The 26,335-nt window shown below is 41.2% G+C and overlaps 2 protein-coding genes across 2 annotated transcripts in view; one reads left to right on the top strand and one right to left on the bottom strand.

Moving 5' to 3' along the window:
• Slc16a2 (solute carrier family 16 member 2) overlaps positions 1 to 26,335 on the bottom strand; it is a 138,389-nt gene that overhangs the window by 96,635 nt on the left and 15,419 nt on the right. The window lies entirely within an intron of this gene.
• On the top strand, positions 2,048 to 2,478 carry Oosp4b (oocyte secreted protein family member 4B). Its single transcript, XM_029554750.1, is given in 4 exon segments — positions 2,048 to 2,162; positions 2,165 to 2,332; positions 2,335 to 2,404; positions 2,406 to 2,478. Coding segments are annotated over 4 exon segments (426 nt in total).

Below are 26,335 nucleotides of genomic sequence, written 5' to 3'. Positions count from 1 at the left end.
AAGACATGCACACATGTATACATGCACATACACAAATATGTACATACACCATATACACACAGAGAATTTCAGCAAATTAACATTTTTTTGTGAAAGTTGCTGACACAGAGCTAATATTCCTTTTATAGAGAGATGTGTTTTATGCTAAATTAGCAATGAATAATGCTTAAGGCCTAAGTTTATATAATATTCTAGTACAGTCTTACACTTCCCAGATATTTTCTGGGATTTCAGAAACAAGACTAAACCTTTGCTTATAAGGTAAACAAAAATGTTTAAGGTGTAAAAACACCTTAACTTTCCCTATAACCCATGTGATCTAGGGTTTATTTATCAAGTGTAATACTAGCCAGTGCACATCAGGACTACTGTTTGATCTCATTTGCCAAAACAGAAACGCTTCCTTGACAACCCTTTGAGATGTAACTTCAGAAATCATCAAAATCAGTATATATGGCTACTATAAAGACAGTTTTGATTTTCCTTTGAGAAACCCTATCCACACTTGGGTGTATGTTATTCTTTGCCTCGGTGTCTCTCTTTCTATTAACTCCAGTGCTTAAAATCTATATTAAAATGTCAATTGATAAACTCCAACTAGGCTTCATACATCCTGTTCTGAAATATTTTTGTGGCGAAACTAAGGATCCTATTTTATCTGTGAGGAGGTCTGTAAAGGGGGAGGAAACTCCTCGGGCTACTGGCAGCAGTTCTGAGATGTGTATACTGCTGTACCATCACTGGAAGCCTCACAAGACAAGCAGAAACTGGTGGCCCAAATATTCTGGGTGTCCTAGGCCAGATACCTTTGTTTAGCCTACAGGTGGTGTTTCTGAAGGGCTTTTATTCTGAATGGAGCTTTGCTTCAGTTTCTTCACAGGTGTTTTGAACTGCTCAGGAACTCTGGCCATTCACTAATTCTAAGCACAACTACGCTGTGGTCCCTGCTCAGTCCTGTTTCTCTTTGGTCATGGTCCTCAAGACCTATGGACCTTCCTGCTTCCCTTCTGGAGGAGCCCATTGTTCACAGATCTGCAGAAGGCTCAGTAAGGGTGCGACATTACTGGGATAAGAATATCAAACCAGAATGAAAATCTCTAAGCGAAATGTTAACATTTGGGAGGTAGAAACAGACCACCCCCCCAAAAAGTCTCAGATTCATACACAAAGAGAAATCCAAGAGCCACAAGTCCTTTGTTCCCTATATCTGGAACTGCTATTTAGTAGCAGAGCCATTGTGGTCAAAGGAGCAAGGTAAAGAAGACTAACTCCAGAAAGAGACTTCTTGCAAAAGTAGGTCACCATGTGTGTTGCCTAGCACTGCGTGTGAGGGAACCGCCGAGCAAAACTGGAGGCAGGCTACACAGGGTGTCTTTCAAGTGCCCTGTTCCTCTTCTCTTCCTCATTCTCTCCTCTCCTCTCCTCTCCACTCCTCTCCTCTCCTCTCCTCTCCTTTCACTTCTTTTCTGTTCCCTTCTGTTCTTTCTTTTCTGTACTTTTCTTCTGTTCTCTCCTCTCCTCTCTTCTTTTCCCTCTTCCTCTCCACTTGCTTTCCCTCCCTCCCTCCCCTACACACCACTGTCTTTTATGTACCCTTGAACCCTACAAGTTTTGAAGAACAGAACTGAGGTAACACAAAAGTTGTATACAAACACACACACAAACAAACAACAACAACAACAACAACAAAACCTGTGGCTCAGAAAGGAAAAGTCATAGATAGTGTAGTAGATAGTGTAAGCATTTGTCCAAGGTGACAGGGTTTCTTAGTGGCAAAACTGGAGCTAGATTTCTCTGAATCCCAGTCCAAAATGGAAAACAGGAAATGAGTTTTTCTTAGGCAATACTGTAATACTATAGTGAAATTAAAGGAAGATTTTTGCCAGGTATGGCAGTCTATGCCTGTAGCTCCAGTACTCAAGAGGCTCAGATAGGAGGATTGTGAATTCCAGGCCAGCCTGAGCTACACAATGAAACCTTGCCTCCAAATAAGAAATAAGGGTCATTTCCTGTTCCCTGTGGCTCCTGTGTCTTAAAGTTTGGCATAATGCTTACTGTGTTCTCAGATGGAGTTTTCCTCCTTCTTCTGTTGTTTTGGAATTCTTCTGGACTTGAACCAGCAGAGGCTCCAATGTGTTCTGATGATTGGGTGACAATGAGAATAAAAGATCTTTTGATAATCACACAGAAGTTAGAATTGGTGACATACACTCAGGAAATAACTGTTCTGTCACCAGGATGCTGACCTTCAACAATGAGTTTTTTTATCCTGTTGTTTCCTGTGGGATCAAATTTATATTGCAAGGAAATGATGCTTTCTCATTATCTGAGATCACAGACTAGCATTAGATATCACCCATAAATTCCAGGTAGTTTGCTTTGTGAAGATACTTAAACTCGACTCTGGTGCCTTTTGGAATGAATGGAGATGATGTAACTACCTTGAGTGACAGCTCTCAAGTAACAAAAGGACAATAGCCATCAGTTTCCTTACAAAGTACAAAATACGAACTTAATTTTAGCTGTTAGAATAAGGACCAACTACCTATGAGTCACTGGATCAATGATACTTGTGTTAAAGCTTCTTTTGTTCCCTAAGATACAGAAGCAGGTGGTGCATACTTGTCTGGGACTCAGTTTCAGTAAATACTGTTGTTCTGTCTATCCCAAGATGAATAGTGACATATGTTACCTGTTATATGCCTTTGGAAATTTTGGATAAGGTATCTGTATAATGTCATATTAAAAATTTTAATGGATAAGTACTAAGTGCAAGTGCCATTAAAACATTGTATGTGAAATCAAGTTTATAACAAATCTGTTACTATATGAAAAAAAAAACGAAGAAAAAGGAAAGAAAAATCTTCCATAAAAAGGAGCACAAGACACTGAGTTGCAGCATTTTAAAATACGCTTATTTGAGACAGTGAATTGTTTTTTTAAAAATAAACTTGCTTGTCTGAGATAATGATCTGGATGGTTTGGAGTAAAGCAGAGCAACGCATTTGGGTCACATAAAGTCTCTCTGTCTTAGTTAGCTTCTGTACTGGTGTGACAAAACACTCGGACCAATACCAACTTGGGGAGGAAAGGGTTTTGTTAGGCTTATATCTCCCGGGTTCATCACTGAGGGAGCCCAAGGTAGGAACTCAGAGCAGGAACATGGAGGCAAGAGCTGAAGCACAGGCCATAGAAGAACACTGCTTACTGGCTTGCTCCTTTGGCCTGTGTTCAGCCTGCCTTCTAATACAATACAGGTCCACCTTCCCAAGGGTGACACTGCCCACAATGAGCTGGGCCTTCCCATATCAGTCAACAATCAAGAAAAGTCCCACAGACATGGACACAGGCCAGTCCAATGGAGACAATTCATCAGTTGAGGCTCCCTCTACCCAAGTTGACAACTAAAGCTATCCAGTACACTCTGTAAACCTTGGTGCTACTTATCAATTGTTTAGAGACCTACTTGCTTTATAAGTTGGCCCAAAGCCTCCCATTGCACAGAACCCAAACTCTAGCCAATACACTTAATTTCAGCTTGATCAGAGTTTGTAGTAATCTGAGACTTCAGAGAAGCAAATAATAAAATAAAATGGAATTTTAAATTATAATTTATTAAGGGAAATGAGACCAGTTAGAATAGAAGTCTGGGAAGGCCAGGAAGGCCATGAGACCATGATGTAAAGCCTGTGAGTAAAGGAAAGAGGGAGGGAAGACTGAGTGGAATTATCCAAGCCTCTCCTATACTCCAAGGAAGATTTGGCAAGACCATCAAGGTTTCATGAAGCCAAGGTCAGCCAGAAGCCAGCAGGGTTGTGTGTCTCCTAGGAACAGGCCTACTTTAGTGTCTCTGGTATGCAGCAAATGTGACTTCAGCACAAATGCTGGGCTAGATGTCGAAGTGTCAGTGCCAAAACCTTGGATTGGTTATGTTCCCTGAAGTTGAAGGTTTGCAAGGCACATTATTGTAGGTGTTGTAGAGCTACACCACCAGTGTCCTTTCTTTGTCCAACTGTGGTTGTCTGTTTCCACACTTATAGACCCAGCTGGGGCCTTGAGTCTTTATTAAAAAATATTTCACTTATTATTTTTATTCTGTGTGTATGAGTGTATTGCCTGCATGTATGTAAGTGCACCTGTGTCCTGTAATACCTGTGGAGGTCAGAAGACAGCATTAGATTCCTTGGAACTGGAGTTACACCATGTGAATTCTAAGAGCTGAACCTGCAAGAGCAGCCAATGCTCTTAACTGCCGAACCATCTCTCCAGTCCCAGGCCTTGAGTCTTTTTAAAAAAAAATTTTATTTATTATTTTTATTTTACGTGCGTGAGTGTATTGCCTGTGTGTATGTAAATGCATCCATGTTGTGCAGTGCTCAGTGCCCACAGAGGTTAGAAGAGGGTGTTGAATTTCCCTGGAAATGGAGTTTCAAATGGTTGTTAGCCACCATGTGGGAGCTGGACATCAAACCTGGGTCCTTTACGAGAGCAGCCAGTGCTCTTAACCACTGAGCCATCTCTCCAGCCCCAGGCCTTGAGTCTTTAGAGGGGAAAGACACAGGAAGAGGGGAACAGCAAACCTCTACCTGAGGCTTAAGTTAGAGTCACTTTGAGTGTTGTCTCTTTTCTTCCAGGGTCTTCATCCTAGGACTTGCCATGGGTGTACACATACTACCGAAGCTAGTGATTGAACAGAGCCATTCAATTCCCATGGCCCTTCCACTCATCCTGAATATATTGACCCCTTCCTGCTCCAGATACACCTTGACCTTCTTTCCCTATTCTCTTAATTACTTAAGTCTGGAAAACATGGAACAAAACAGGGATTAGTCAAGGAGGTAGAGTAGAAGTTAGAGAGTATCACATACAGCTATTAATTTTTACAATAGTGGGCACTACCATTGGGACCAAGATAGAGAAAGACACTAACATTTGGCTGACATCTTCTTCCCCTCTACGTTTTATCTGGTTCAATCTACACTATTGCACTGAGTGGTAGTACCTGCTTCTTGGATAAGAAAATTGGGAATACATGTAAGCCACTTGCCCACAGTAACTCAACTCTTAGTGAGAGCCCCAAACTTCACAGTGGACCAGGAATATAGTGGGGGAAAGGTAAACTTTACCCTTTAGTCAGTGCTTCTTCTTAAAAAATCTCAGAGACTGGCAGGATTGGAGTTTCTTTGCAAGCTGTTCCATGGGAGGCTATCACCAACCAACATTTCTGCCACCTGACTGACATATCTTCAACTCATCTCCAGCTGACAGAGGTGAGGGTACCTATTTCAGTCTCTCCTTTCTAGGAGAGCTGTTAGCTGTGGCCTTGAAGGATCAGTTAAAAGTGGAAGCCAGGGCAGAGATCTATAACTGCCATGAGGGGATGTTGGGAGGGGTATAGTGAACCAGCTGAACTTTCTCACATCACCTGCATTAAATACAATAAGCTATTCTCCCACAGTTGTAGTCCAAAAAGATTTATTACTTTAACTTTGACTTTTACATTTTATTTACTTATTTTAATATTTTGTTTATTATTTTTATTTTATGTGTATGACTGTATTGCCTGCATGTATATGTGTAAGTGCACCAGTGTTGTGCAATGCCTGTGGAGGTCAGAAGAGGTTGTTGGATTCCCCTGGATGGTTGTTAGCCACCATGTGGGTTCTGGGAATCGAACTACCTGAGCTGTCTCTCCAGCCTCGACTTCTGCATTTTAAATGGCCACAGAATATTAGTCCAGGAGACTTAACAATCGTATTTCTAGGTGAAGGAGGTAGAGGAAGGAGCGGAAATTTGATAAAGGGAGGACATTAAAATAGTACTTAGAATGAGAACAGCAGGCCAATGAGATGGTTCAGTGGGTAAAAGAGCTTGCTGTGAAAGCCTGATGACCCAGGAATCAGCTCCGTGGAATTGTCCTCTGACCTCAGCATGTGCACTGTGGCACACACAAATACACATATATCATGTGCATACATTAAATAAATAAACAGCAATAGTATCACAACAACACAATTCTTAGAAATAAATTTAACCATGAATGTGAGAGATTAGTATATTGCTATGGCATTGATGAAAGAAATTGAAGACACAAATAAATGGTGTCTCACCCTTATGAGATGGAAGAATTAGTATTGTGAAACTGTTCATACTACCAAAAATGATACACAGATCCAATGAAATTGCTTTCAAAATTCTAATGATATTTGTCCCCAAAATAGAAAATCCTAACATTTCTATGGGACCACTAAAGATTCTGAGTAGTTTGAGAAAGAACTAACTTGGAGGCATCAGACTTTCTGCTTTCAAATTATATTACAAACCTGAAATAATTAAAATAGTAAGATAATAGCACAAAACAGGTACACAGAACAATGTAACAGAAAGTCTAGAAATATATCCACACATATATAGCCAGCTAATCTGAAAATGGCACCAACATCAACTTGAAATATGTTAAAGAATTAAATATAAAACCTGAGCTGGGTGTGCTGGCACACGCCTTTAATCCCAGCACTCGGGAAGCAGGGCAGATCTCTGTGAGTTCAAGGCCAGCCTGGTCTACATAGTGAGTTCCAGGGCAGCTGGGGCTACAGGGAGACCCTGTCTCAAAAAGACCGAAAAAAAAAAAAAGAAAAGAAAAGAAAAAAGAAAAAACCTGAGGCTTTGACAAGAAAACATAGGGGAACTGAGCCTTGACATTAGTCTTGGAAATGAGTTTTCTTTATATGACTCCAAAAGCAAAGGCAAAAATGGCAAAAATGAGCAAATGTGACTATTGCAACTGAAAGCCTTTGTACAACAAAGGAAACAATGTAAAAAGGCAACAGAGAATTAAGGAATAATTGTAAACCATGTATTTGAAAAAGGCTAATACCCAAAACATATAAGGCACACAAATAACCCACAGGCAGGGCTGGAGAGATGGATCAATGGTTAAGAGCACTGACTGCTCTTGCAGAGGACCCTGGTTCAATTCCCAGCGTCCACATGGCAGCTACGAACCATCGTTAACTCCAGTTTCAGGGGAATTCGAAGCCCTCTTCTGACCTCTGCGGCATTGCATGACATGGGTGCACTCACATACTTGCAGACAATACTCATACACATAAAAAAAAAACTCACAGGCATATGAAAAGGTGCTTGACATCATAAATCAACAGAGAAATACAAATTAACATTATAATGAATTATCATCTCACATCTGTTAAGATGGTTATTTTCTTTTTTAAAATATTTTATTTATTATTTTTAGTTTTATGTGTATGCGTGTATTGTCTGCATGTAGGTAAGGGCACCTGTATTGTGCAATGCCTGAAGAGGACAAAAGAGACTGTTGGATCCCCTGGAACTGGAGTTATGGACAGTTGTTAGCTGCCATGTGGGTCCTGGGATTCAAACCTGAGTCTTTGGCAAGAACAACCAGTGTTCTTAACCGCTGAGCTATCTCTCCAGTCCAAGATGGTTATTCTCAGAAACACAGAAAGCTAAGTATTGGTGAAAGTATGGAGGAAAGGGAACCCTTGTACATTGTTGGTGGGAATGTAAATTACTACAACCATTATGGAAATCAGTATAGAATTTCCTCAGAAAATGACAGATAGAACTGGCACCTGACCTAGCAATCCTACTTTTTAGTATATAGCCAAATAAATTGAATATCTTATCTCAAGGAGATATCTGCACTCCAGTGCTCACTGAAGCATTATTCACAGTAGCCAAGATATGGAATCAATTTTAGTGTCTGTCAACAGATAAACAGATAAAGAATGTACAGTACATATACACAATGGGATGTTATTTAGCCTTAAAAATGAAGGGAAAATGACTACTGGTGAGAACATGAAAAACCTGGAGGACATTCTGCTAAGTGAAATCAGACACAAAGAGACAAAGACAAATTACCATACTGCGAAATCTTAAAACAGTTGAAGCAGAGAGTTGAATGGTGGGTACCAGGGGCCAAGAGGTAGGAGAAATGTAGAGATGTTGTCCAAAGGGTAAGAACTTAGTTATAAGATGAGCAAGTTCTAATGTATACAGCGTGAACATATAATAATGCTGCAATATATACTTAAAATTTTCTAAGAGCATAAATCTTAACTATTCTCACCACAAAAAAGAGTAACTAAATGAGATAATGCATGTGCTAATTAGGTTGACTGTGGTAACAATTTCACAATGTATACATACATCATATCATCACATTGTAAAACCCACATATTTATGATTTTTATTTGTCAATTAACCTTCAATAAAACCAGGTAAAGGCTTATATAGCATGTTGAAGATGTGTTGTTTATTTAGAATCACTAATGTTTGGAATTAGTAGTGGAATATGTCAATAAATCTTTTTTTCTTTCTTTTAAAATTAATTAGTTAAAAAAATTACCAGTGATGAGGATTGGACCTAGGATTTCCCACATACTAGGCAAGCACTCTACCACTGAGCTATAGCTCCAGCCCAAAAATTCTTTTGTGAAAAAGAGAGACCACTAGTTGTATGGCAAAAGGCACACATCTCTGCTTTCTCATACATTACCATGGGTTCAAAGCTAGAGAGACAATCAGGTAGAGAGCTGAGTGGGCATTGGTGTGCCTAAGGCTCAGGGCTTCTTTTTCCCTGCTCTCCATTGGGTCTCCCTAACAGTCTGGCACTTAGGAAACACGGTCTATGTGTGGGAATGGCGAGTAAATTGCAGTGAAGCTGACTGATGACTTTAGGTACTTAACATGAGCCTCTTGGAAGGAGCCATAGAGAAGACGTGTCTTGTATGGGGACCACTGAGAAAAGGCAGAAACTGGGAAAAATTATTTATGGGCTTCCCTCTGGAGTCAGGCAGTCTCTTTAGATGCCTATGTGATATGTTTTAAAAAGAGGAAGAAAGCTGGCAATAAAATATTTCTTAGATAGGATGAAGGGAAAAGTACTATCAGGAAGATCAATGTGGCTTAGGACAGTACCATTGACCCTGACACCTAGGCCCACTGGGAGTCTGTCCTTCAAGTCTCCCCACAGTTGCCAGGCTAGTTTCCTCTACAGCAATGATTCTTAATCTCAACTATATATTAGAATCATCTAGGGACCTTTTAAAAATATCATCCCTCCCTTGAAGCTGATGATTCAATTGGTCTGAGGTAGGGCCAGAAGGCCAGTATTTTTAATTCTCCCCAAGGGACTTTGATGGTCTGCTGAGGTTGTACTACTGCTACAGAGGAAGCCTGCAGGCACAATACAGCTTGGGTGACAGGTCAAGTGACTGGAAGATTTTGGAAGTAAAGAGATAACAAGCAGAGGGGATGGGGGATGCACACTGGCCTTTAAGCTAGGACAAACAAATTTGGGACATTTTGTCACTGCTTTATTGTGTGACCCTTTTCAGGTCCATGTCTCTCTCTGAGCTGCCATGCCTCCACCAGTGCAATGAAATGTCTGACTCAATGGCCTATAAAAGTCCTTCTGAATTTCTCAACATTGTGGAATTTACCAGGTGGGAGAAAGACCCAATGAATGCCTTTGTTTGTGCTTCATAGGCAAGGCTTGGCCTTCAGGGAGGTGCAAACAGGCAATGCTAACCAAGCCCATTGGGAAGGGTTGGTTCAGAGAACTGCCTACTCAGATCTCAGACCAAAGGCATGGAGATCACCTTCATGTCCTCCTGAGTTGTAATGCAGTAGGAAGGCAGTGTAGGCTCTTTATAATGCTGTAGCATTGGTAGTACCACATTTGTTTGGTGGTAGTAGTAGTAGTAGTAGTAGTAGTAGTAGTAGTAGTAGTAATAGTAGCAGTAGTGACAGAAGCAGTAGCAGTTGTTCTGATAATGATCTTAATTTGAAATACAGCTTTCCTATCCCTTATAAGGACATCTCAAATATATATCTAGAGCAGCATTTCAAGGAGCTGAAAGCACTTCAGCTGTTTGCTCTTTTTTTCCCATTATCTCTCTCTGGGGAGATGAAAGTCTAGGGAGCTGAGGTAGAACTATTCATGGGTATTTACATTTCAATTTACTGTTTTCCAAGTGATGCCCTAGACAAAATTCCTGGCCCACACATTAGGCTCTAAGGCTGGCTTGCGGCCCAGTTGGGAAGGGAGCAGAGTTATCTTCTCCCACCTCCAATCCTCACCTCCCGTCTCTGTGCTTTCTTCCCCATTCAGTGTCTTTGTGTTATATGGTAGTTACAACATCCACTTCTTTCTCTACCCTTCTTAGGAATTACAGAACACAGTTTCATTCAAATTCACATATGATCAAGTATAGTCAATTATCTAGACTAGAAGCTTCTTGGAAAAGACTCCTGGTTGATGCTCTACAGCCTACTACTGAATTGAATGCAGTTAGTATCTGTCAAAGAGGACAGCTGGCTCATCTGATGACATTTCCAGGGTTAATAAATCAAGAATTGAAAGAGCCTAATGCAGTACCCAAACAGTCATGGACTTTCTGACTAGATAGATATTTTGGAACATTGGTCCATAACCTTGGCTTGCCACTGCAGACGCTCCTCCTTCTCCTACATGGCACACTCCAGCACATGCCACAGAACTCTTAGCTGCTTCTGACATAGATCCCATGCCCTGGTGTTTCCTCTTCAGGTTCCTTCTCCTTCTGCCTCCAACCGTCTGTATGAGAAATAAATGTGGGAGGAGGCATACTTCATGTTGTTCGCTAACCTACTGGGGCCCCCTGCCTGAAATGTCTGAACAGACCTTTATCAAGGCCAATCAGACACTATCCCTCTCTTACTGCTTCCTCATCATCATCAATAAGCCTTCCCTACTCTCCCCAGCCAAAAGAGATTTCCAGGTGTGTTAATATTTTCTACTCTACATTACCATCAATCCCCCCATAACTAAAAAAGTTCATGCGTATGACCTTAAACAATGTCAATTTACGTCACCCCTCAAGCTTTAATAACTTGTCATTAAAGCAAGGATTAAAATATTTTCTCTGGAGTTGGGCATGGTCTGGGCCTGTTGTCCCAGCTACCTGGGAGGCAGGAACAAGCCCATAAAATCTTGCTTCAAGGCCTTCTTGTTTCAAGAAGATCATAAGTTCAAGGCCATGCTGGGCTACATGGTGAGTTCCAGAGCCTGGGCTACATAGCAAGACTCTGTTTCAAAAAATCAAAATGGAAAGAAAATTCCCTTTTTAACTTCCTCCTGGATAAAATAAGATAAAATATGTTAAAGCATATAGCATATGATAATGCTGGTAGTTCATACTTATCAAGTATTTTTGTGTGCTGGATACTGTCAGTACTACATACATACTGATTCACTGAAACCTCTGAGGAACCCTATATAGCAATACTATTATTATCTCAATTTTTGAAGAACCTGAGATACACAGAAAGATTAAATAATTTGCCCAAAGACATACAACTTAGTAAGTTACAGAACTATCGAATGTGATTTGAACTCAGGCTTTGAAGTTTCCCCTTGTATGACTTAATCACATATCTCCAATATATGTGATATGATAAGACATTCATATATATGTATATGTTCTTCTTTCTATAGTCACCTCACTATGTAACTGCCTATTTCTTTAAAAAATAATATTTTAATTGGCATATAGTCACTGTACTTGGTACTGGCTTTCAGAAGGACATTTTCCTACATGTATATCACATACTCTGAGCACATGTATCTCGGCACTCCCCTCCTTTCCCCTTCCCTTCCTCACTCAGCCCCTCTTATTAGGCCTCTTTGACCCATGGACAGTTTCACTTCTGCTTTCAAGCCATATGCACATACATGATTTTATGTGTCTGTATAAAATCTAGGATCCATAAATGAGAAACACATATGTTATTTCTCTTTTCAAGACTTATTTAATTCACTTAATATGATTATCTCCAGCTGCATCTACTTTCTTAGAAATGACATAACTTCATTCTTCTAATGGATAAAAATTCCATTATGTATATATACCACATTTTATTTGCACATTTCCACTGTTTTGGGAGACCTAGGTTGGTTCCATAAATTAGTTATCGTGAGTAGTGCTGCAATAAACATCAATGTGCAAGTATCTCTGTGATGTATTGACTTGAGGTCTTTTGGATACAGACCTGAGAGTGGTATAGTTTTGTCAAATGGCAGATTCAATTTTAGTTTTTTGAAAACCCTCCATGGTGACTTTCAGTCATTGGAATAGTTTACAGTCCCATCAGCAGTGTATAAAGATTCCCCTTTGACCACAATCACACAAGCATTGGTCATTTTTTTGTTTAGCAGTGCTTTTTAAAAACAAACAAACAAACAAATGAAAAACACATGGCTACATTGAATAACTTTTTATAGATTAGAGGATTTTGAAAGGGAGAGAATACCAAATTCATATTACCAATATTACATTCATATTGGTAGTATAGTTTTTCACTAAATAATATTGAAAAATTATAGTAGACATATAGAATTGTAGATTTACATGCTAAAATACAATTACATAATTTTAGTTTGAGAATTATATCAGTTTAGCTACTACAGCTCTTTTTTAAACTTCTCAGACTGTGATTTTTATCACTAGAAGTTCAGTTTTGTGTTTTACATTTTCTTCAGGGCACGGTTATATGCACACTGGGGCTGTAGAAGAGTAATAGAAAAATAATTGAAAACTTATTGGTGCTTGGGAATAGGAGCAATTCAACATCAAGGCATGGGTCCCCAGGACCATGTGTGGAGTCAAGACCATAGCTGGCCATCAAGGGAAGTGGGATGTCTATTCTAGAGAATCAATCCTCCATAGACTAGAATATGCAAATGAAAGAAACTTTCCCTGTTCCCAGTATAAGCTGAACACAGGCAAAGCCACTGTCCTGCACAACTTGGGACCTCAGGGGAGGGCGTTGTGGGGAATGCAGTCACTCAGAGAAGTCTGAAACTACTGCCCAACATCGGGAAGTCCTTCATCCTCCATTCTGTTCCCCCCATCAGCCCACCACCAAAGGAATGTGGAACCATGGCTCGTAGTAATGCACCACAGCTTTGGCCTCATGGGAAGTGACCACAGCTCCAGGTTCACGGGAGGGGACTTTAACTTCTTGTGAGTTGGAATTGTGGTCCCATCCTGGGAACTGGAGCAGCGGTTCCTTCCCATGAGCCAGAGTTGTGGTCCCCTCCTGTAAACTGGAGCTGTGTGGTCCCCTCTCTTATGAGCTGGAGCTGTGCTTCTTCTCTCATGAGCCAGAGTTGTGGTTGCCTTCTGTGTACTGGAATTGTGCCCCCTCCCCTTTGAGCTGGAGTTGTGGTCCCCTCCAGTTATTTGTTTTCTTAATGATTGTCACTCTGACTGGGGGGGGGGTGTATAGTCTTACATAAAATTAAGTATGGTACAAAATGCAAGAATTGCAATAGATACTAATTCAAAGGACAGATTGAGGTTATCTAGAGCTGTCAAATAAAATATCAAGGATGATGCAGAATGAAAGATGTATTAAAATAAGAAGGGTATCATAACTGAGGGTTTAATGTCATTGAAAGCATGGAGAAAGAATTATGCCTGGGATTATAGGAGGAAAATGGTGCTGGCATGGGGTTAGCTGGAGTGGGGTCATCACTGTAACCAGACAGAGAAAAGATAGATAAGTGGTCTGACAAAATTAAATATGACCTACTGAGAAAAGAAAAGTGTGAGGTTCAGATGCAGCTCTCTGAGTCAAAGAAAGTAGTTTTAAATATGAATGAAGATAGGAATGGATGGCATGGACAAGTGGATTTTTTTAAAAACTGGGTCCAGTGGAGTTAGGACGGCTCATACATGCAGCCAATACACTCATACACATGAAATGAAAATAACAAATAAAATATTTAAAAAATTAGTCCAGTGAAAGGTAAAGTCCAACAGAGAAAAATGATTATTTCTGTAGTGGAATTTAAAACAACCTGCAAAAAGCTGGTGATGTACATCAATAGTAAAGCTCTTGCTTAGTATGCATAAGGACCTGGGTTCTACTCCTAGCAAGTAAAAAACAAGAAGAAATAGAAGCAATCTACACAGCAGTAGAATAAGGTAGCTAAGGCTGAACAGAGCCATATATAAGAGATAGCTAGGAAATTTATGGAATTTTTAAGTTCAATATCAATGTGTGCTATGTTGCCTTACTGGAAGTCTTAAATTGAAATATTTAAAATACACTGGTTAGAACAAAGGAGATAGCTGTATTTTCCTTTCCTTTAGGCTGTTTAGTTGGGATGGACAAGGCTGCTGGGTTTAGAAACCCACACTTTAGAATCAAGATAAACTTGAGTGTGTCCAGAGGAGAATTCACTTGTGACCATTAGTGAAGGAAAAGATGTGTCCATTTGTATATCCATGCATATTTATTTATTCAACAATATGTGCATCACTTATATTTATATGTATATGTCATATATGTGTCATGATATAAAATTTACATATATCTATAGCTGCCATATAAAATTTAAATTATATGTGGTATTTATATACACCTTAAATTTCACAAAACAGTAATCTTCCCTTCTTAGGGTGACAAACTGGCATTTTCTAACACATTTTTATTTTTGTCACATGGAAATTCTATCCTTCTATAATAACTTTCTGATGCACGAATGTATTATAATACATATTTGAAAAGTTTTTTGGATATAAGGAAACTGTATTTTCCAGACACAACAGGGCAGTTACACAAATGAAGCCACAGTGCTTGTAACAGTATGCATAAGACCTGCTTAAGCCCAAGCCAGGCAAAAACATAGTATGGAGCAGGAACCTTGGCAAGAAGCCCCAGCTGTAGCTGAGGAATGATTGGTAGTTGATAGCTGCTGGGGGAGGGAGACTCAGTTTTCTTTAAGGGTGTACTGCTTAGTAGGTTGACCAGGTTCCAGGGATGGACCCACACCCAAGAGTAGCTGGGGACACAAATTAGACTTAATAGGCCTTAAAAAATAATAGAGGACATGAAGTGAGAGAGGTGGGAAGGTGGGCGTGAATCCAAGAGGAGATTAGGGAGGGGATCTGAATATGATCAAAATACATTCTATGAAATGCTCAAAGAATCAATAAAAATACTATTTTTTAAAAAGTTTTTGAGGTAGAATCTCACTACATAGCCAAGGCTAGCCTCAAACTTTAGATTCTCCTGCCTTAGCCTCCCAAGTGTTGAGATTACAAGGTATGTGCTATCACATCTGGCTGTATAATGAAAGTTCTGAAAAATTATACTAGGTAACTTCTGAAATCTGAACATGTAGTAGGTTTTCATCCTTCTGTGTAGAACATTGCTTACTCTGTAATTCAAACTGATTCTTGGGTTGTGAACAATCCTTTCTTGCTATCCTAAACTGGGAGCTCAGAAGACTGCTTCTCATAGGATAGGAAAGAAGGCCTATCACTCTCCAAGCCTGTAGGGAGATGATGCTCCAGGGAAAGAGCACACTGGTAGTTGGAGGAATGATGAAAATTGGCTGGCCCTGCTTGAATGCATGTCTGGTCTGGAGGATGCCTGAGGGGGCTTGCCAGCTCTATTCTGGTCATTTTACCATGATCCCAGGGGAGGTCAAGGACCAACTTGCTGCTACCCATTTAGTTCAAATTGTGCTCTGACATTGGATATGGACATTGGAATTTTCCCTTTGTGAAATAAAGGGCCTCCTTTGGCCCTTTTCCCAATTATGGGATCCTCCAAGCCCTTTACTAATAGCAACATATCCCTGTGACAGCATGACACATTTGAATCCAGGCTCATTCCCTCCTATTTATAACACCAGCAAAGCTAAAGTATGCCAAAGGTATTTGATCAGTGTGGCACATTTACTGTCAACAATCTCCCATGAGACATTTGTCCCATGACAGGTGGGAGGGACCCCTGGGAGATGATATTTCAATGCAAATATGCATATCTTTAGAAGTGATTCTCCTTCATACATCTCTACTTGCTTCTTTAAGATCCCTTCTTGAACTACTGGGCCCTTAGAATTCAAAGGCTTATTCCTAACTGACCCCCTAACTAACCATCAATCAACCTCACATGTCACTTTATGGTCATGTGTAGCAAGACCTAGCCACTTTTTTGTCATTTGTTCCTTGCCTCAAATCCAACACTGAAAGTAACCACAGAGGAGTCCGTAGAAAGGTACATTGTAAGTCTGAAAACCTCAGAGTCAGAGAAAGACCATATGAAGCTGAAGAAACCTCATAGATTAGCTTAAATCTGAGACTTGAGGACAGAGCTTGGCTGTGTGAGGGGAGGAAGGTGTCAGTGATTTGCTTCTCAAATGATTGATTACACGTTTTAGGACGCATACATTCTTTGTCAGATAAATATACTTTGCTTTTCCTCATGCAGTAGCCTCCTTCTCTCCCAAAAACTCAGTGCATACCGACCATTAACCAAGCCCAACTGCAGCCCGACTGAGCACACTATATGAAAGAAAACACACAGAACAAACCTTTCTATTGGTTAAATATTTGGAATCAGAGAATCGTAGATTTCCAGGATTGGAAGTTCCCTTAACAAGATTTTTTTAAGTCTTCAAAGTTCATGTGCTTTACCCACAGAGTCCACGGAAACTCAATCCAGAAAGACAAATAGAATGGCTAAGTAAGAGAGAGTCTACATTCTCTGGTTTTCTACATAGTTCCCTTTTTAAAATCCTAGATGGGTTAGCCTGTATGTATTAAAATTTTTACAGATGAGACTTTCAAAATCAAGACACATGTGCTTGTATTAGGGGACAAGGACGGTTTTGGGTTTTTTTGTTTTTGTTTTTTTCTTTCTTTCTCTTTCTTTCTTTCTTTCTTTCTTTCTTTCTTTCTTTCTTTCTTTCTTTCTTTCTTTCTTTCTTTCTTTCTTTTTTTTTTTGCCATGGCCAGGACTCCCAGATCTCCAGGAGCCTAGTGCTCCAACCACCACCAGAGCCCAATGGATACTCTTTTTTGAGACAGTGCCTCACCATGTAGTCTAAGGTGGCCTCAAACTCATAATTCTACTGCCTCTACCTCTGCAGTGCTAGCATATCAGGTGTGTCCCTAAATATTCAGCTCAACACACTGTTCATGCTACATCAAAAATGGGAAAATTTGATGTTTTACCTTTAAATCACAGAGGTAAAACCCACTGACATAGCTGGAGGTACTGGCCTCTCTGAAATTAACTTGGTCCCAAATTCAGAGTTCCATCCATTTTTCCTACCAGTACGAACCCAGTATTATGAGGACAAGATGAAGGTTTCTGTTTTTTTCATGGGGAGAGGAATAGAGTGGTATTTCACAGGAGTACGGATCAGACTCATGAACTGCAAATATGGAAGTCTCCTAAGGGACCCTTCAGTTTGCCATGAAATTCTAGAAACGCTTAGACCCAGAGACAGAAAGAGATATACTCAAAGTTACAAGGCATGTTAGTGGCAGACTCAAGCCTCCTAACACAGCCAGCACTATTTTTATTAGCTTTTGGCTCTGTTAAGGCTTCATTTATACTGAAATTATTCATTTAACAAATATTTGTTGAGTATTCCTTATATTCTAGTCAGGCTTAGTGCTAGGCCCTGAGGCTTGTAATGGAGGAGTACATAATTTCTCAATAGGAAGGGCTTAAGGAGAGCAAGTTGGCTGGATGAAGGTGACTAGATGACTTGTCTTAATACTTGCTGACATAGCAAGTGAGTGAGTTTTACTTAGATTATCTAGTTACTAGTTATGGCTTTGTGAGGGGGTGCTAAAGCTCTTCAAGCTAGATTTTGATGCCACCATTGATGGAGGGAGGATAGACCTTCCTGGTAGTCTACAGTGCCCTGTTGTAAGACAAAGATGATCTTATCTCTGAGAGCTGAGGGGTAAGGCTGGGAGGAATGGGCTGGGAAGAAGGAGGATGGTTGTGTGGAGAAGGGTTAGGCAGAGAAGAAATCTCCAGAGCAAAACAGCTGCCAAGCTGAAGAGTTCCCCACAACAGGATGAATCAAGACCTTTCCAGTCAGAGAAACCACAGGCTGCTGGCACTGAGCCAGTACCAGCAGGTGACCTAGTTAGAAGAATGTGTGGCTAAAGGAGTCAATGTGCTGAAAAACCTCATAGATGTTGCAGAGCAGGACAAGAGAAAATCATGGAGGGGATCATGAAAAAGTTAGCTATGTCCTCAGGAACACACATCTTGGAGAAAAGCAGCTGTTTATTGCATCTGGTATGTCCAGAGTGCAATGGAGCTAGCCTGTGCTGAGATGTGACCCACTAAAGTCAGCACAGTGGGGCAGAATATATATGCAAATTGCTTTGGAGGTGATATCTTGAGTGTTTGGGGCAATCATATACTTTCTTCAAGAGTGGATTCAGAATGTGAGATGAATAGGGAACGATGAGTGTAGGGAATGAATATCACTCATTAGGCATTCACCCCTGACCATACAACTTGAGAAATTGAATTACCATCATTCATTCAGAACTGAAAGTCTCCTGGTTCGACCCATTTATTGTGTAGGTAAGGAAACTAAAGTGTAGAATAAGGGCCTAGTCTGTAGTCACATAGCAAGTGAACATGACAGTGATGAGGCTAGACCTTGGATCTAATGACAATCAGTGCTTTTTTCACAGACTCTTCTGCTTAATGCTGAACTCATCTCTGCACACAAATGAAAGTTACCAAGAAGTCAACTGTACCTTGCTTCCCACCAGCCAACTTTTCATTCTACTTCCTATCTTGACCATGAAGAACAGCAAGTCATGGGTCTGGGAAGTTCTGCAGACTTAGGCAGGGTGAAGCACAGTGCTGTGAGAGTGATAAGCACATCTAAACATGTGAACATGAAGAAACGACTCCCAGGGGTTGTCTCAATACCGCGTAATTGACGTTTGAGGCATTTTTCACACATGTCATTATCCTTGTACTTAAGGCCGCTGCCGGCGATAATATAATGGGAATGAGGCCAAAATTCCCCAAGATAAACAGACATTCAGCTGAAGCCTGAGCTTCAGGTAACCTGCTGCCACTAGACATTCCTGCTCCTTTAGCACAAGAACTGAGTTCCCAGCTCCTGTACAGATCTGGACAGACCTGACTCCAGGGATCAAGCTCAAGGACATGGAATGTACTGATGTGGTCTCACCATCAAAGTACTTACAGTTCTAAAAGCATGGAAAGACAAGTGATTGATCAGGCAAAATGAGGAAATGTAATATGAGTGTTCTATGCAAAGAGAGGGTGATGAGAACCCAAGCACAAGTGCTCTACCTTTATTTTCCTGCCTGCCACTTTGCTACAGGTCACTGCTCCCTTGAACTTCAGTTTCCTCATTTAAAAAATAACCAAACCATTCAACTTGACAAATGGTTCCCAACCTTGCCCTATTATCAGAATTATCTGGTGGAATTTTGTGTGTGTGGAGGGGCATTTGGGACTGAACCCAGAGTAGGCAAGTGCCATACCCTGAGTCACATCCTCAGCAATTTTTGTATTTTTTTAAAATTTTGAGATAGACCCTCCTGTCTCAGCTTCCCAAGTAGCTGGGATTACAGACAGGCCTGTATTACCAGGACCAGTGTCTGATTAATTATTTAAAATATATAGTTTATGGGGCTGGAGAGATAGCTCAGTTAACAGCACTGGCTACTCTTTTAGAGGACCCAGGTTTGTTTCCCAGCACCCACATGGTGGCTCACAACTGTCCATAACTTTAATTCCAGGGGATCTAACACCTTCTTCTGATCTCTGTGGGCATTGCACGACATGGGTTCACTTACATACATGCAGGCAATACACTCACACACACAAAAAGTAAAAATAATAAATAAAATATTTTAAAATAGCTAGGTTAGGGTCTGCACTTCAGATATTCTCATTTAGTGCATTTATCTTCAACTGCAGAGAAACTGTATTTTTAACACAGTTACTAGATGATTCTGCTGGTCAGCTGAGGTTGTCACTGAGGACTGTATAGCTCCAACCTTCAATGAACCTGAGGCAAGTTTGGATCAGGAACTTTTCAATGGTGAACCATGCCACCATCTATTCTTTTTCAACCATCTACCTCTATGTGACTAAGGTATGAGCATTTCACTCAAGGAGCTAGCAAGTCCCTCTGAAAGCTCCCAAAGACTAAAACTGAACACGTGGTTAGACCTAAAGGACACAATTAAGGTCTCTTGAATAGTGGATAACCTCTTATTGGAATAAGCAAGTCAATAGCTAATACCCTTGTGTAGGAAGAGAAGGGTAAAAGCTTATTGAGGGGTGGCACAGGGAGAGGCATTCAATGACATGTTCAGGCAGGACCGGGTGGGGAGGAATGTATTCTCAGTAGCAGACAGTTAGGTAACTCTGTCATTCTGTCATCTTCATCCTCACCCCGGCCTTAGGCCAAAATCTGCACTTCCGACAGCAAGAAAATAGACCGAGTCCTTCATGTCTTGGGCACAACTGGAGGCAGGAGGCTGAGCCCAAAGGCATAGGGAGAATTGGATCAGTTACAGTGTCTTGGATTTTCAAGTTCATATGTTCATTTCTCAAACATAATATCCTCTTTCTACAAGTTTACTTCACCAAATAGAGTCTCTGTGTATGATGTAGGCCTATCTTAAGTCACCATTCCCTGGGTAATTATGTGGCAGAATCCACCCAAACTCGATGTGCTATCTGCCTGTCCCATCCAAAGTGTTAATAAACTGTTGAGAGAGGAACTTGTCTCCCTTGCCTGCTTTTGCCCTGAAGGGGAATAACACAGAGAACTGATTTGGGTTGGATCTGGAAACTGGAGGTGGGGAGACCAGGCTGCCAACGGAAGCACAGGACAGATGTGTGGGAACTCTGTCCTGTCTAGCTGACCTGGAGAGCAGATGAGGCAGATGGTGCTTTGGGAATTCCAGACTTGGTCAGAGGATGAGTGAGAGTCCAGCTCTTCCCCAAAGTTCAGAAACCTGATTGGCCCCAAGGGAAGGAGAAGAGGAAAGAATGTTTGGCCCCCACAATTCAAATCAGAATCCATAGACAGGGCAAGGAAATAGGATGGTCATTTGCCAGGTGTCCAGGAGCAAAGTGAAGCTCAGGGACTTCCTGTGGGATTTCTTAGGGGTATAATCAGCAGTCAAAGGAAAAGTTGAAAATTCTGACCTTGGTTGCTAAGAGCAATGCTTCAGAAAACAAATCCAAACATATTGCATATTTAAAGTAGCCTTGCAAATAAGGGCTGAGAAGTCAGCAGTGGATCTGGCTGTGGTTAATATGACGAGAATGAAAGACAGGACCCACTAGGATACCTTGCCCACATCGCACTAGCTTTTATTCAAACATGCCATATTGTCCCACCTCCAGTCTTCACTTCATTTCAACACACATTTATCAAGCACTTAGGATTTACAATGCATCATGTTAGGTGGTAGAATTGCTCCATTTCTCCTTTAAGAAGCCTTATGACAATCATTAGCTCTTCTTGCTATCACTCATGGTCTACCTTGACTCAAGTATGATGCTTGTGTCTGTCCTGGATGTGCAACCTAGTTCTCTGTCTCCCCTTGAATGTCTCTCATCACAGTACCTAGTAAAATATGCTATAGCTAGTGAAATGAAATAAGACTTCCTGAAAAACCCAAGCCAAGTACAGGACAGAGTAAGTTAATGCACCTGATGCTGAGGAGTAGCTCAGTTGGTAAATTATTTGGTGCAAAAGCATGAAGATCTGAGCCTGATCCTCAGAACCTATGTAAAGAGCCAAATGTGCTGGTGTGTACTTGTATCCCACCTCCCAGTGATGCAGAGGTGAAGACAGGTGGATTTCTGGAGCTTGTGTGCCATCCAGTGTAGCAAAATCAGTCCCCCAGGTCTCTGTGCGAGACACCATCTCAAAAAAGAAGGTGGATGGCTCCCGAGGAATGACACCTGAGGTTGACCTCATGCCTCTACACACATGTGCACACAATGCACCTGCACACATACACACACACAGAGAAACACACACAGACACACACAGAAAGGTAGTACACAGACAATATCTTTTTGGACTAATGCCTAATTTTATTAGGTTTATTGCCTAGTTTTATTGGATTGTTTGACTGATGGTTATCTTAATAGCAAATCTAGATGTTTCATCTCTCATAGGCTTCAGATAAACTTCTTACCCACTTCAGTGTGTGCACATGCGTGCGTACACACACACACACACACACACACACACACACACACACGCCATGAAACTTAGAGTTTGCCAGTTATTATCTATGTCACTTCTATGAGGTCAGTTTCCTTGCCACATTAATGGGCTAATAATAACATCACGAGACAAGCCACATTTTTAAATATATCTGTCCAACTGGTTTGCATGGACTTAGGGTTACCCTTCCTACTGTAAGTGAGACAAGAAAGTTTGGGCAGAAAAACTTGGTGAAATTTGCCCCTGGGAAAGGAAAGAGGATCTTGTGATTCTATGTCATAGGGAATGCAGAAGCAGATGGTCACCTATCTACAAAGCAAACATGGCAGGGGAAAAGGACATTGACCAGGCCTGGCAAATTTGAATTCTTGTGTGTATAGAAGGGCATCCAGGAAGCAGGGAATATTCACAACAGCAACTACTCCTACATGAACAGCACTTCAGGGCTCACCAAGTATTTACAAACCATTTTCTCATTTGGTCTTCAAACCATGCAACAGAAATATAAATATATTTGCGTATATTTTATTTTCATTTAAATTCTGTCAAACCTTTAAAAATAGGCTGGTAATTTGGGTGGGTGAAAATGCTCAAGGGGTAAAGGTGTTTGCCACTAAGCCTGATGACCTGGATTTGGTCTCCATGACCATATGGTGGAAAGATAGAATTGACTTCTGAAAGCTGTTCTCTGATCTGCACACGCATGCCCATTCCATCCCCATAAAATGAATGAATGAATAAATAAATAAATGAGTGAATAAAATGTAGAAGACAAAAACAGGCTGATTATTACAAATGAGGGAACTGATGTTCAGGGCAGTAAAGCACATAGGGAGTAGTAGTGAAATTTGCAGACAGTGACAGAACTTATGCTTTTGTTTTTGTGTATGCATGTATGGGCACGCATGTGTGTGTATGTGCATGTGGAAGCCCAACGTAGACATCAAGGGTCTTTATTGTTGAGACGGGCTCTCTTGCTGAACCTGGACCTCGATAATTCTGGCTAGTCTAGCTAGCCACCTTGTCCTAGGGATCCCATCTCTGTCTCCTGATTGTTGGTATTACAGATGTCTACCACACCTGAATGGCTTTTATGTGGGGCCTGGAAATACAGATTCCAATGTTCCTACATGCACAGCAAGTACTTTATCCACAGAGCCATTTTCAAAACCCAGAACCCATGTTTTCTAGTTCTTTGTGGTGTGCTCTTTCCTCTGTACTAAATAACGAGGATGGGTTGCACAAAATATGAGACCAAGACAGAGAAGAATAAAGAGGAGGCAATGTGGAGGAGGAAACAGAGCATAAGGATGAGGGGCAGTGAAGAGGGAGTAGGTGTGGTGTCTGAACCACAGTCCCTGCACCATAGTCATTTTCCAAGTGCTGCTTTTAGAACTCTCCCAGGGAGTTCTTCTTCTCTAGATGTTGCATCCAAAAACAACTTGGCTCATTCCAGACCCTGGATACTGGACACATTTGGGTAGTGCTTTGTTGAGGGTAGACAAAACTATCATTCCTTCCTATTTCTACACCCCCAACACACACATGTGTACACACACACACACAATACACACACATACACACACACACACACACACACACACACACACACACATACACACACACACACTGGGTCCAGATCCTGAGTAATATCACTCTGAGCCAAACTGCCTGCCTCTTCTACTTTGAGGTCCAGAGGGGATGGAAAATTCATTAGCAGCTTCCAAGAGGAAAAGATCTGATGAGACGGGTACGGGAGGAACTGTTCATCTCAGTCTACCACACAGAGCTATGGAAAATGAAGAATCAATGTTGGCCTCCGTCTGTAATTACTCCTGGTTGTATCATACTCACAGACACGAAAACAGGCATAATCCCAGAAGACATGGAGGCAACTTCCTTGGGGCTATTTTGAAGAATATACTCATTTGCCAATTGAAGGAGAAGCTGTTTTTTTACACAGAGAGAGTGAGTTACAGACCCCAAGTAGCTCAGATGTTGCTACAGAAAGCATCTCACCTGAGACCTGGGACCAGGAGTGAGTGAGCTGAGTCAGAGTCCCAGAACAATTCAGAATGAACTGATTAGGGGCCACTAGCCCCAGTCTACCTATGCATTACACATGGGGAGACTTTGGGAGTCAGAGAAGAATGACAGGAGACCACAGCCAAGTGACCCAAGGCTGCCTAAGTTCATTTGGAGGGAGTACCATAGAGTTGCTGACATTTACAATATGAAAGGCTTTAAGAGTTATTTGGAAACTGGAGCTGTATCTCAGTAGTAGAGTATGGGCATAACATGCTCAAACCCCTGGGTTTCAAATTCCAGTACTGGAAAGAGAGTCACCTAGAACTAGAGATGTGTATCCACAGAGGAGCAGGGAAGAGAAGGACCTAAGCTTGGGAATCAACAGGACTGTATTTGAATCCTGGATTTACTGCAAGTGCTAGCATTTCACCTTGGATAAGTTACCTAACATTTCTGTTCCTCAAAATCCTTGTGAAAAAAATGGGAGGGAGAAATATTCCCCCCTCCGTATTTTGAGGATTAAGTGAGATAATCCATGGAAAAATTTTTAGCATAATGCTTGGCATGCAGTAGGCTCTCAGTAATTTCTTTCAGTCAAGAGTTACAGTTGAATTCTCAGCCCCCCACTATTAGCTATTTTACTTTGACCAAGCCACTAATAATTACTGCTTGTAGTATCTTAATGGGACTAATCCTATTTCACAGGGCCATCACAGGGCCTCAACAGTATAATTCATACATGTAAATGACTAGCATGATGCTAGGCACAAAGAAAATGGTCAGTGAACATTGGATGAGTTTGAACTGGAGTATCACCAGTGCATGAAACCTGGACCGTTTTCCCAGACCTGTGCTACAGTACTGCATAGTCTTGCTTACCCTTTGCATGATTTGGCAGGAGAAAAACTCAAGCATGATGAATTTGTTCAAATGAATACTGAACCACAGTTTGGGGTTTTGGCTTCATTTTCACAGGGCTATCCTCGCTTGCACGACCAATTCCTCTGTCACAGATCAAGGATGCCAAGGTTTATGAGGCTGCCACCTACACATTTCCTGGGGGCACACATTCCCATTCCAGCAGCTAACCCTAAAACTGTTAGGATCTCTGCAGTCATTTATCTTGCCCCAGAGCCCAGAGTGAGAGGACAGGAGTGAGAAGATTAGGGTCAAGGGGAGAGAAGCTATCCTGTCTCCTATACCAGTCTAGAGAAATGCTCAGCATACATCTGGCTTGAAACCTTCAGTGGATGCTTCTCTAATAGAGATCAAGGTTTGATCTCAAGGCAAACCACATCTGTAGGCTGAGGAATGGGCAGAGGGCATTAAATGATACCCAAAGTATTAGAAAGCTTCCAGTGCTCAACAGAGTCCTTCAGAGAAACAGGTCCAAGTGAACCAGCCATTGGTTAAATATTCCTGTGGCACTCAAGATTAGTCCTTTTGTGCACCACAAAGTGACTTAAGAAGTTTCTTCTTCTGCTTGCCAAGCACCCATTGTTTGTAAAAAACCTTAAAGAAATAGCTGAACATTTACTTCAACGCACAGATTGGCATCTGACACCCAATCAAGATTAGTGAGACTGTTGCTGGTTTACTCTCTACCCCTGCCAAGGAAATGGTGAATGTGTAGATCTTTTTATACATACCTGTTTCATCACACGTAAAATAGGGTGGTGGACTATATGGCTGCTGTCTTGAAACTGAGTCTGCAACTCAATGAGCCAAGGGTTAGGCCTGCCTCTGTCATGCACGTGTGCGTGCGCACACACACACACACACACAAACCCTCATCAACTCTCCCTATGTCCATACTCATATCCACACACACGTCCATAGTTACCCAAAGTTGGATAAGTCACATTTCCACACAGGACATAGAAATCATATGGTAACTACGCTCACACACACACACACACACACACACACACACACACATAAACACCCTCATCAACTCTCACTATGTCCATGCTCATAGCCACACACACATCCATAGTTACCCAAAGTTGGACAAGTCACATTTTCACACAGGACATAGAAATCATAACACACACACACACACACACACACACACACACACACACACACACACAAACACCCTCATCAACTCTCACTATGTCCATGCTCATATCCATACACACGTCCATAGTTACCCAAAGTTGGATAAGTCACATTTTCACACAGGACATAGAAATCATATGGAAA

This window comes from Nannospalax galili, unplaced genomic scaffold, assembly GCF_000622305.1.
Source record: "Nannospalax galili isolate Female #2095 unplaced genomic scaffold, S.galili_v1.0 scaffold365, whole genome shotgun sequence".
Lineage (NCBI taxonomy): Eukaryota > Metazoa > Chordata > Mammalia > Rodentia > Spalacidae > Nannospalax > Nannospalax galili.
This window is presented reverse-complemented; position numbering and strand designations above follow the sequence as displayed.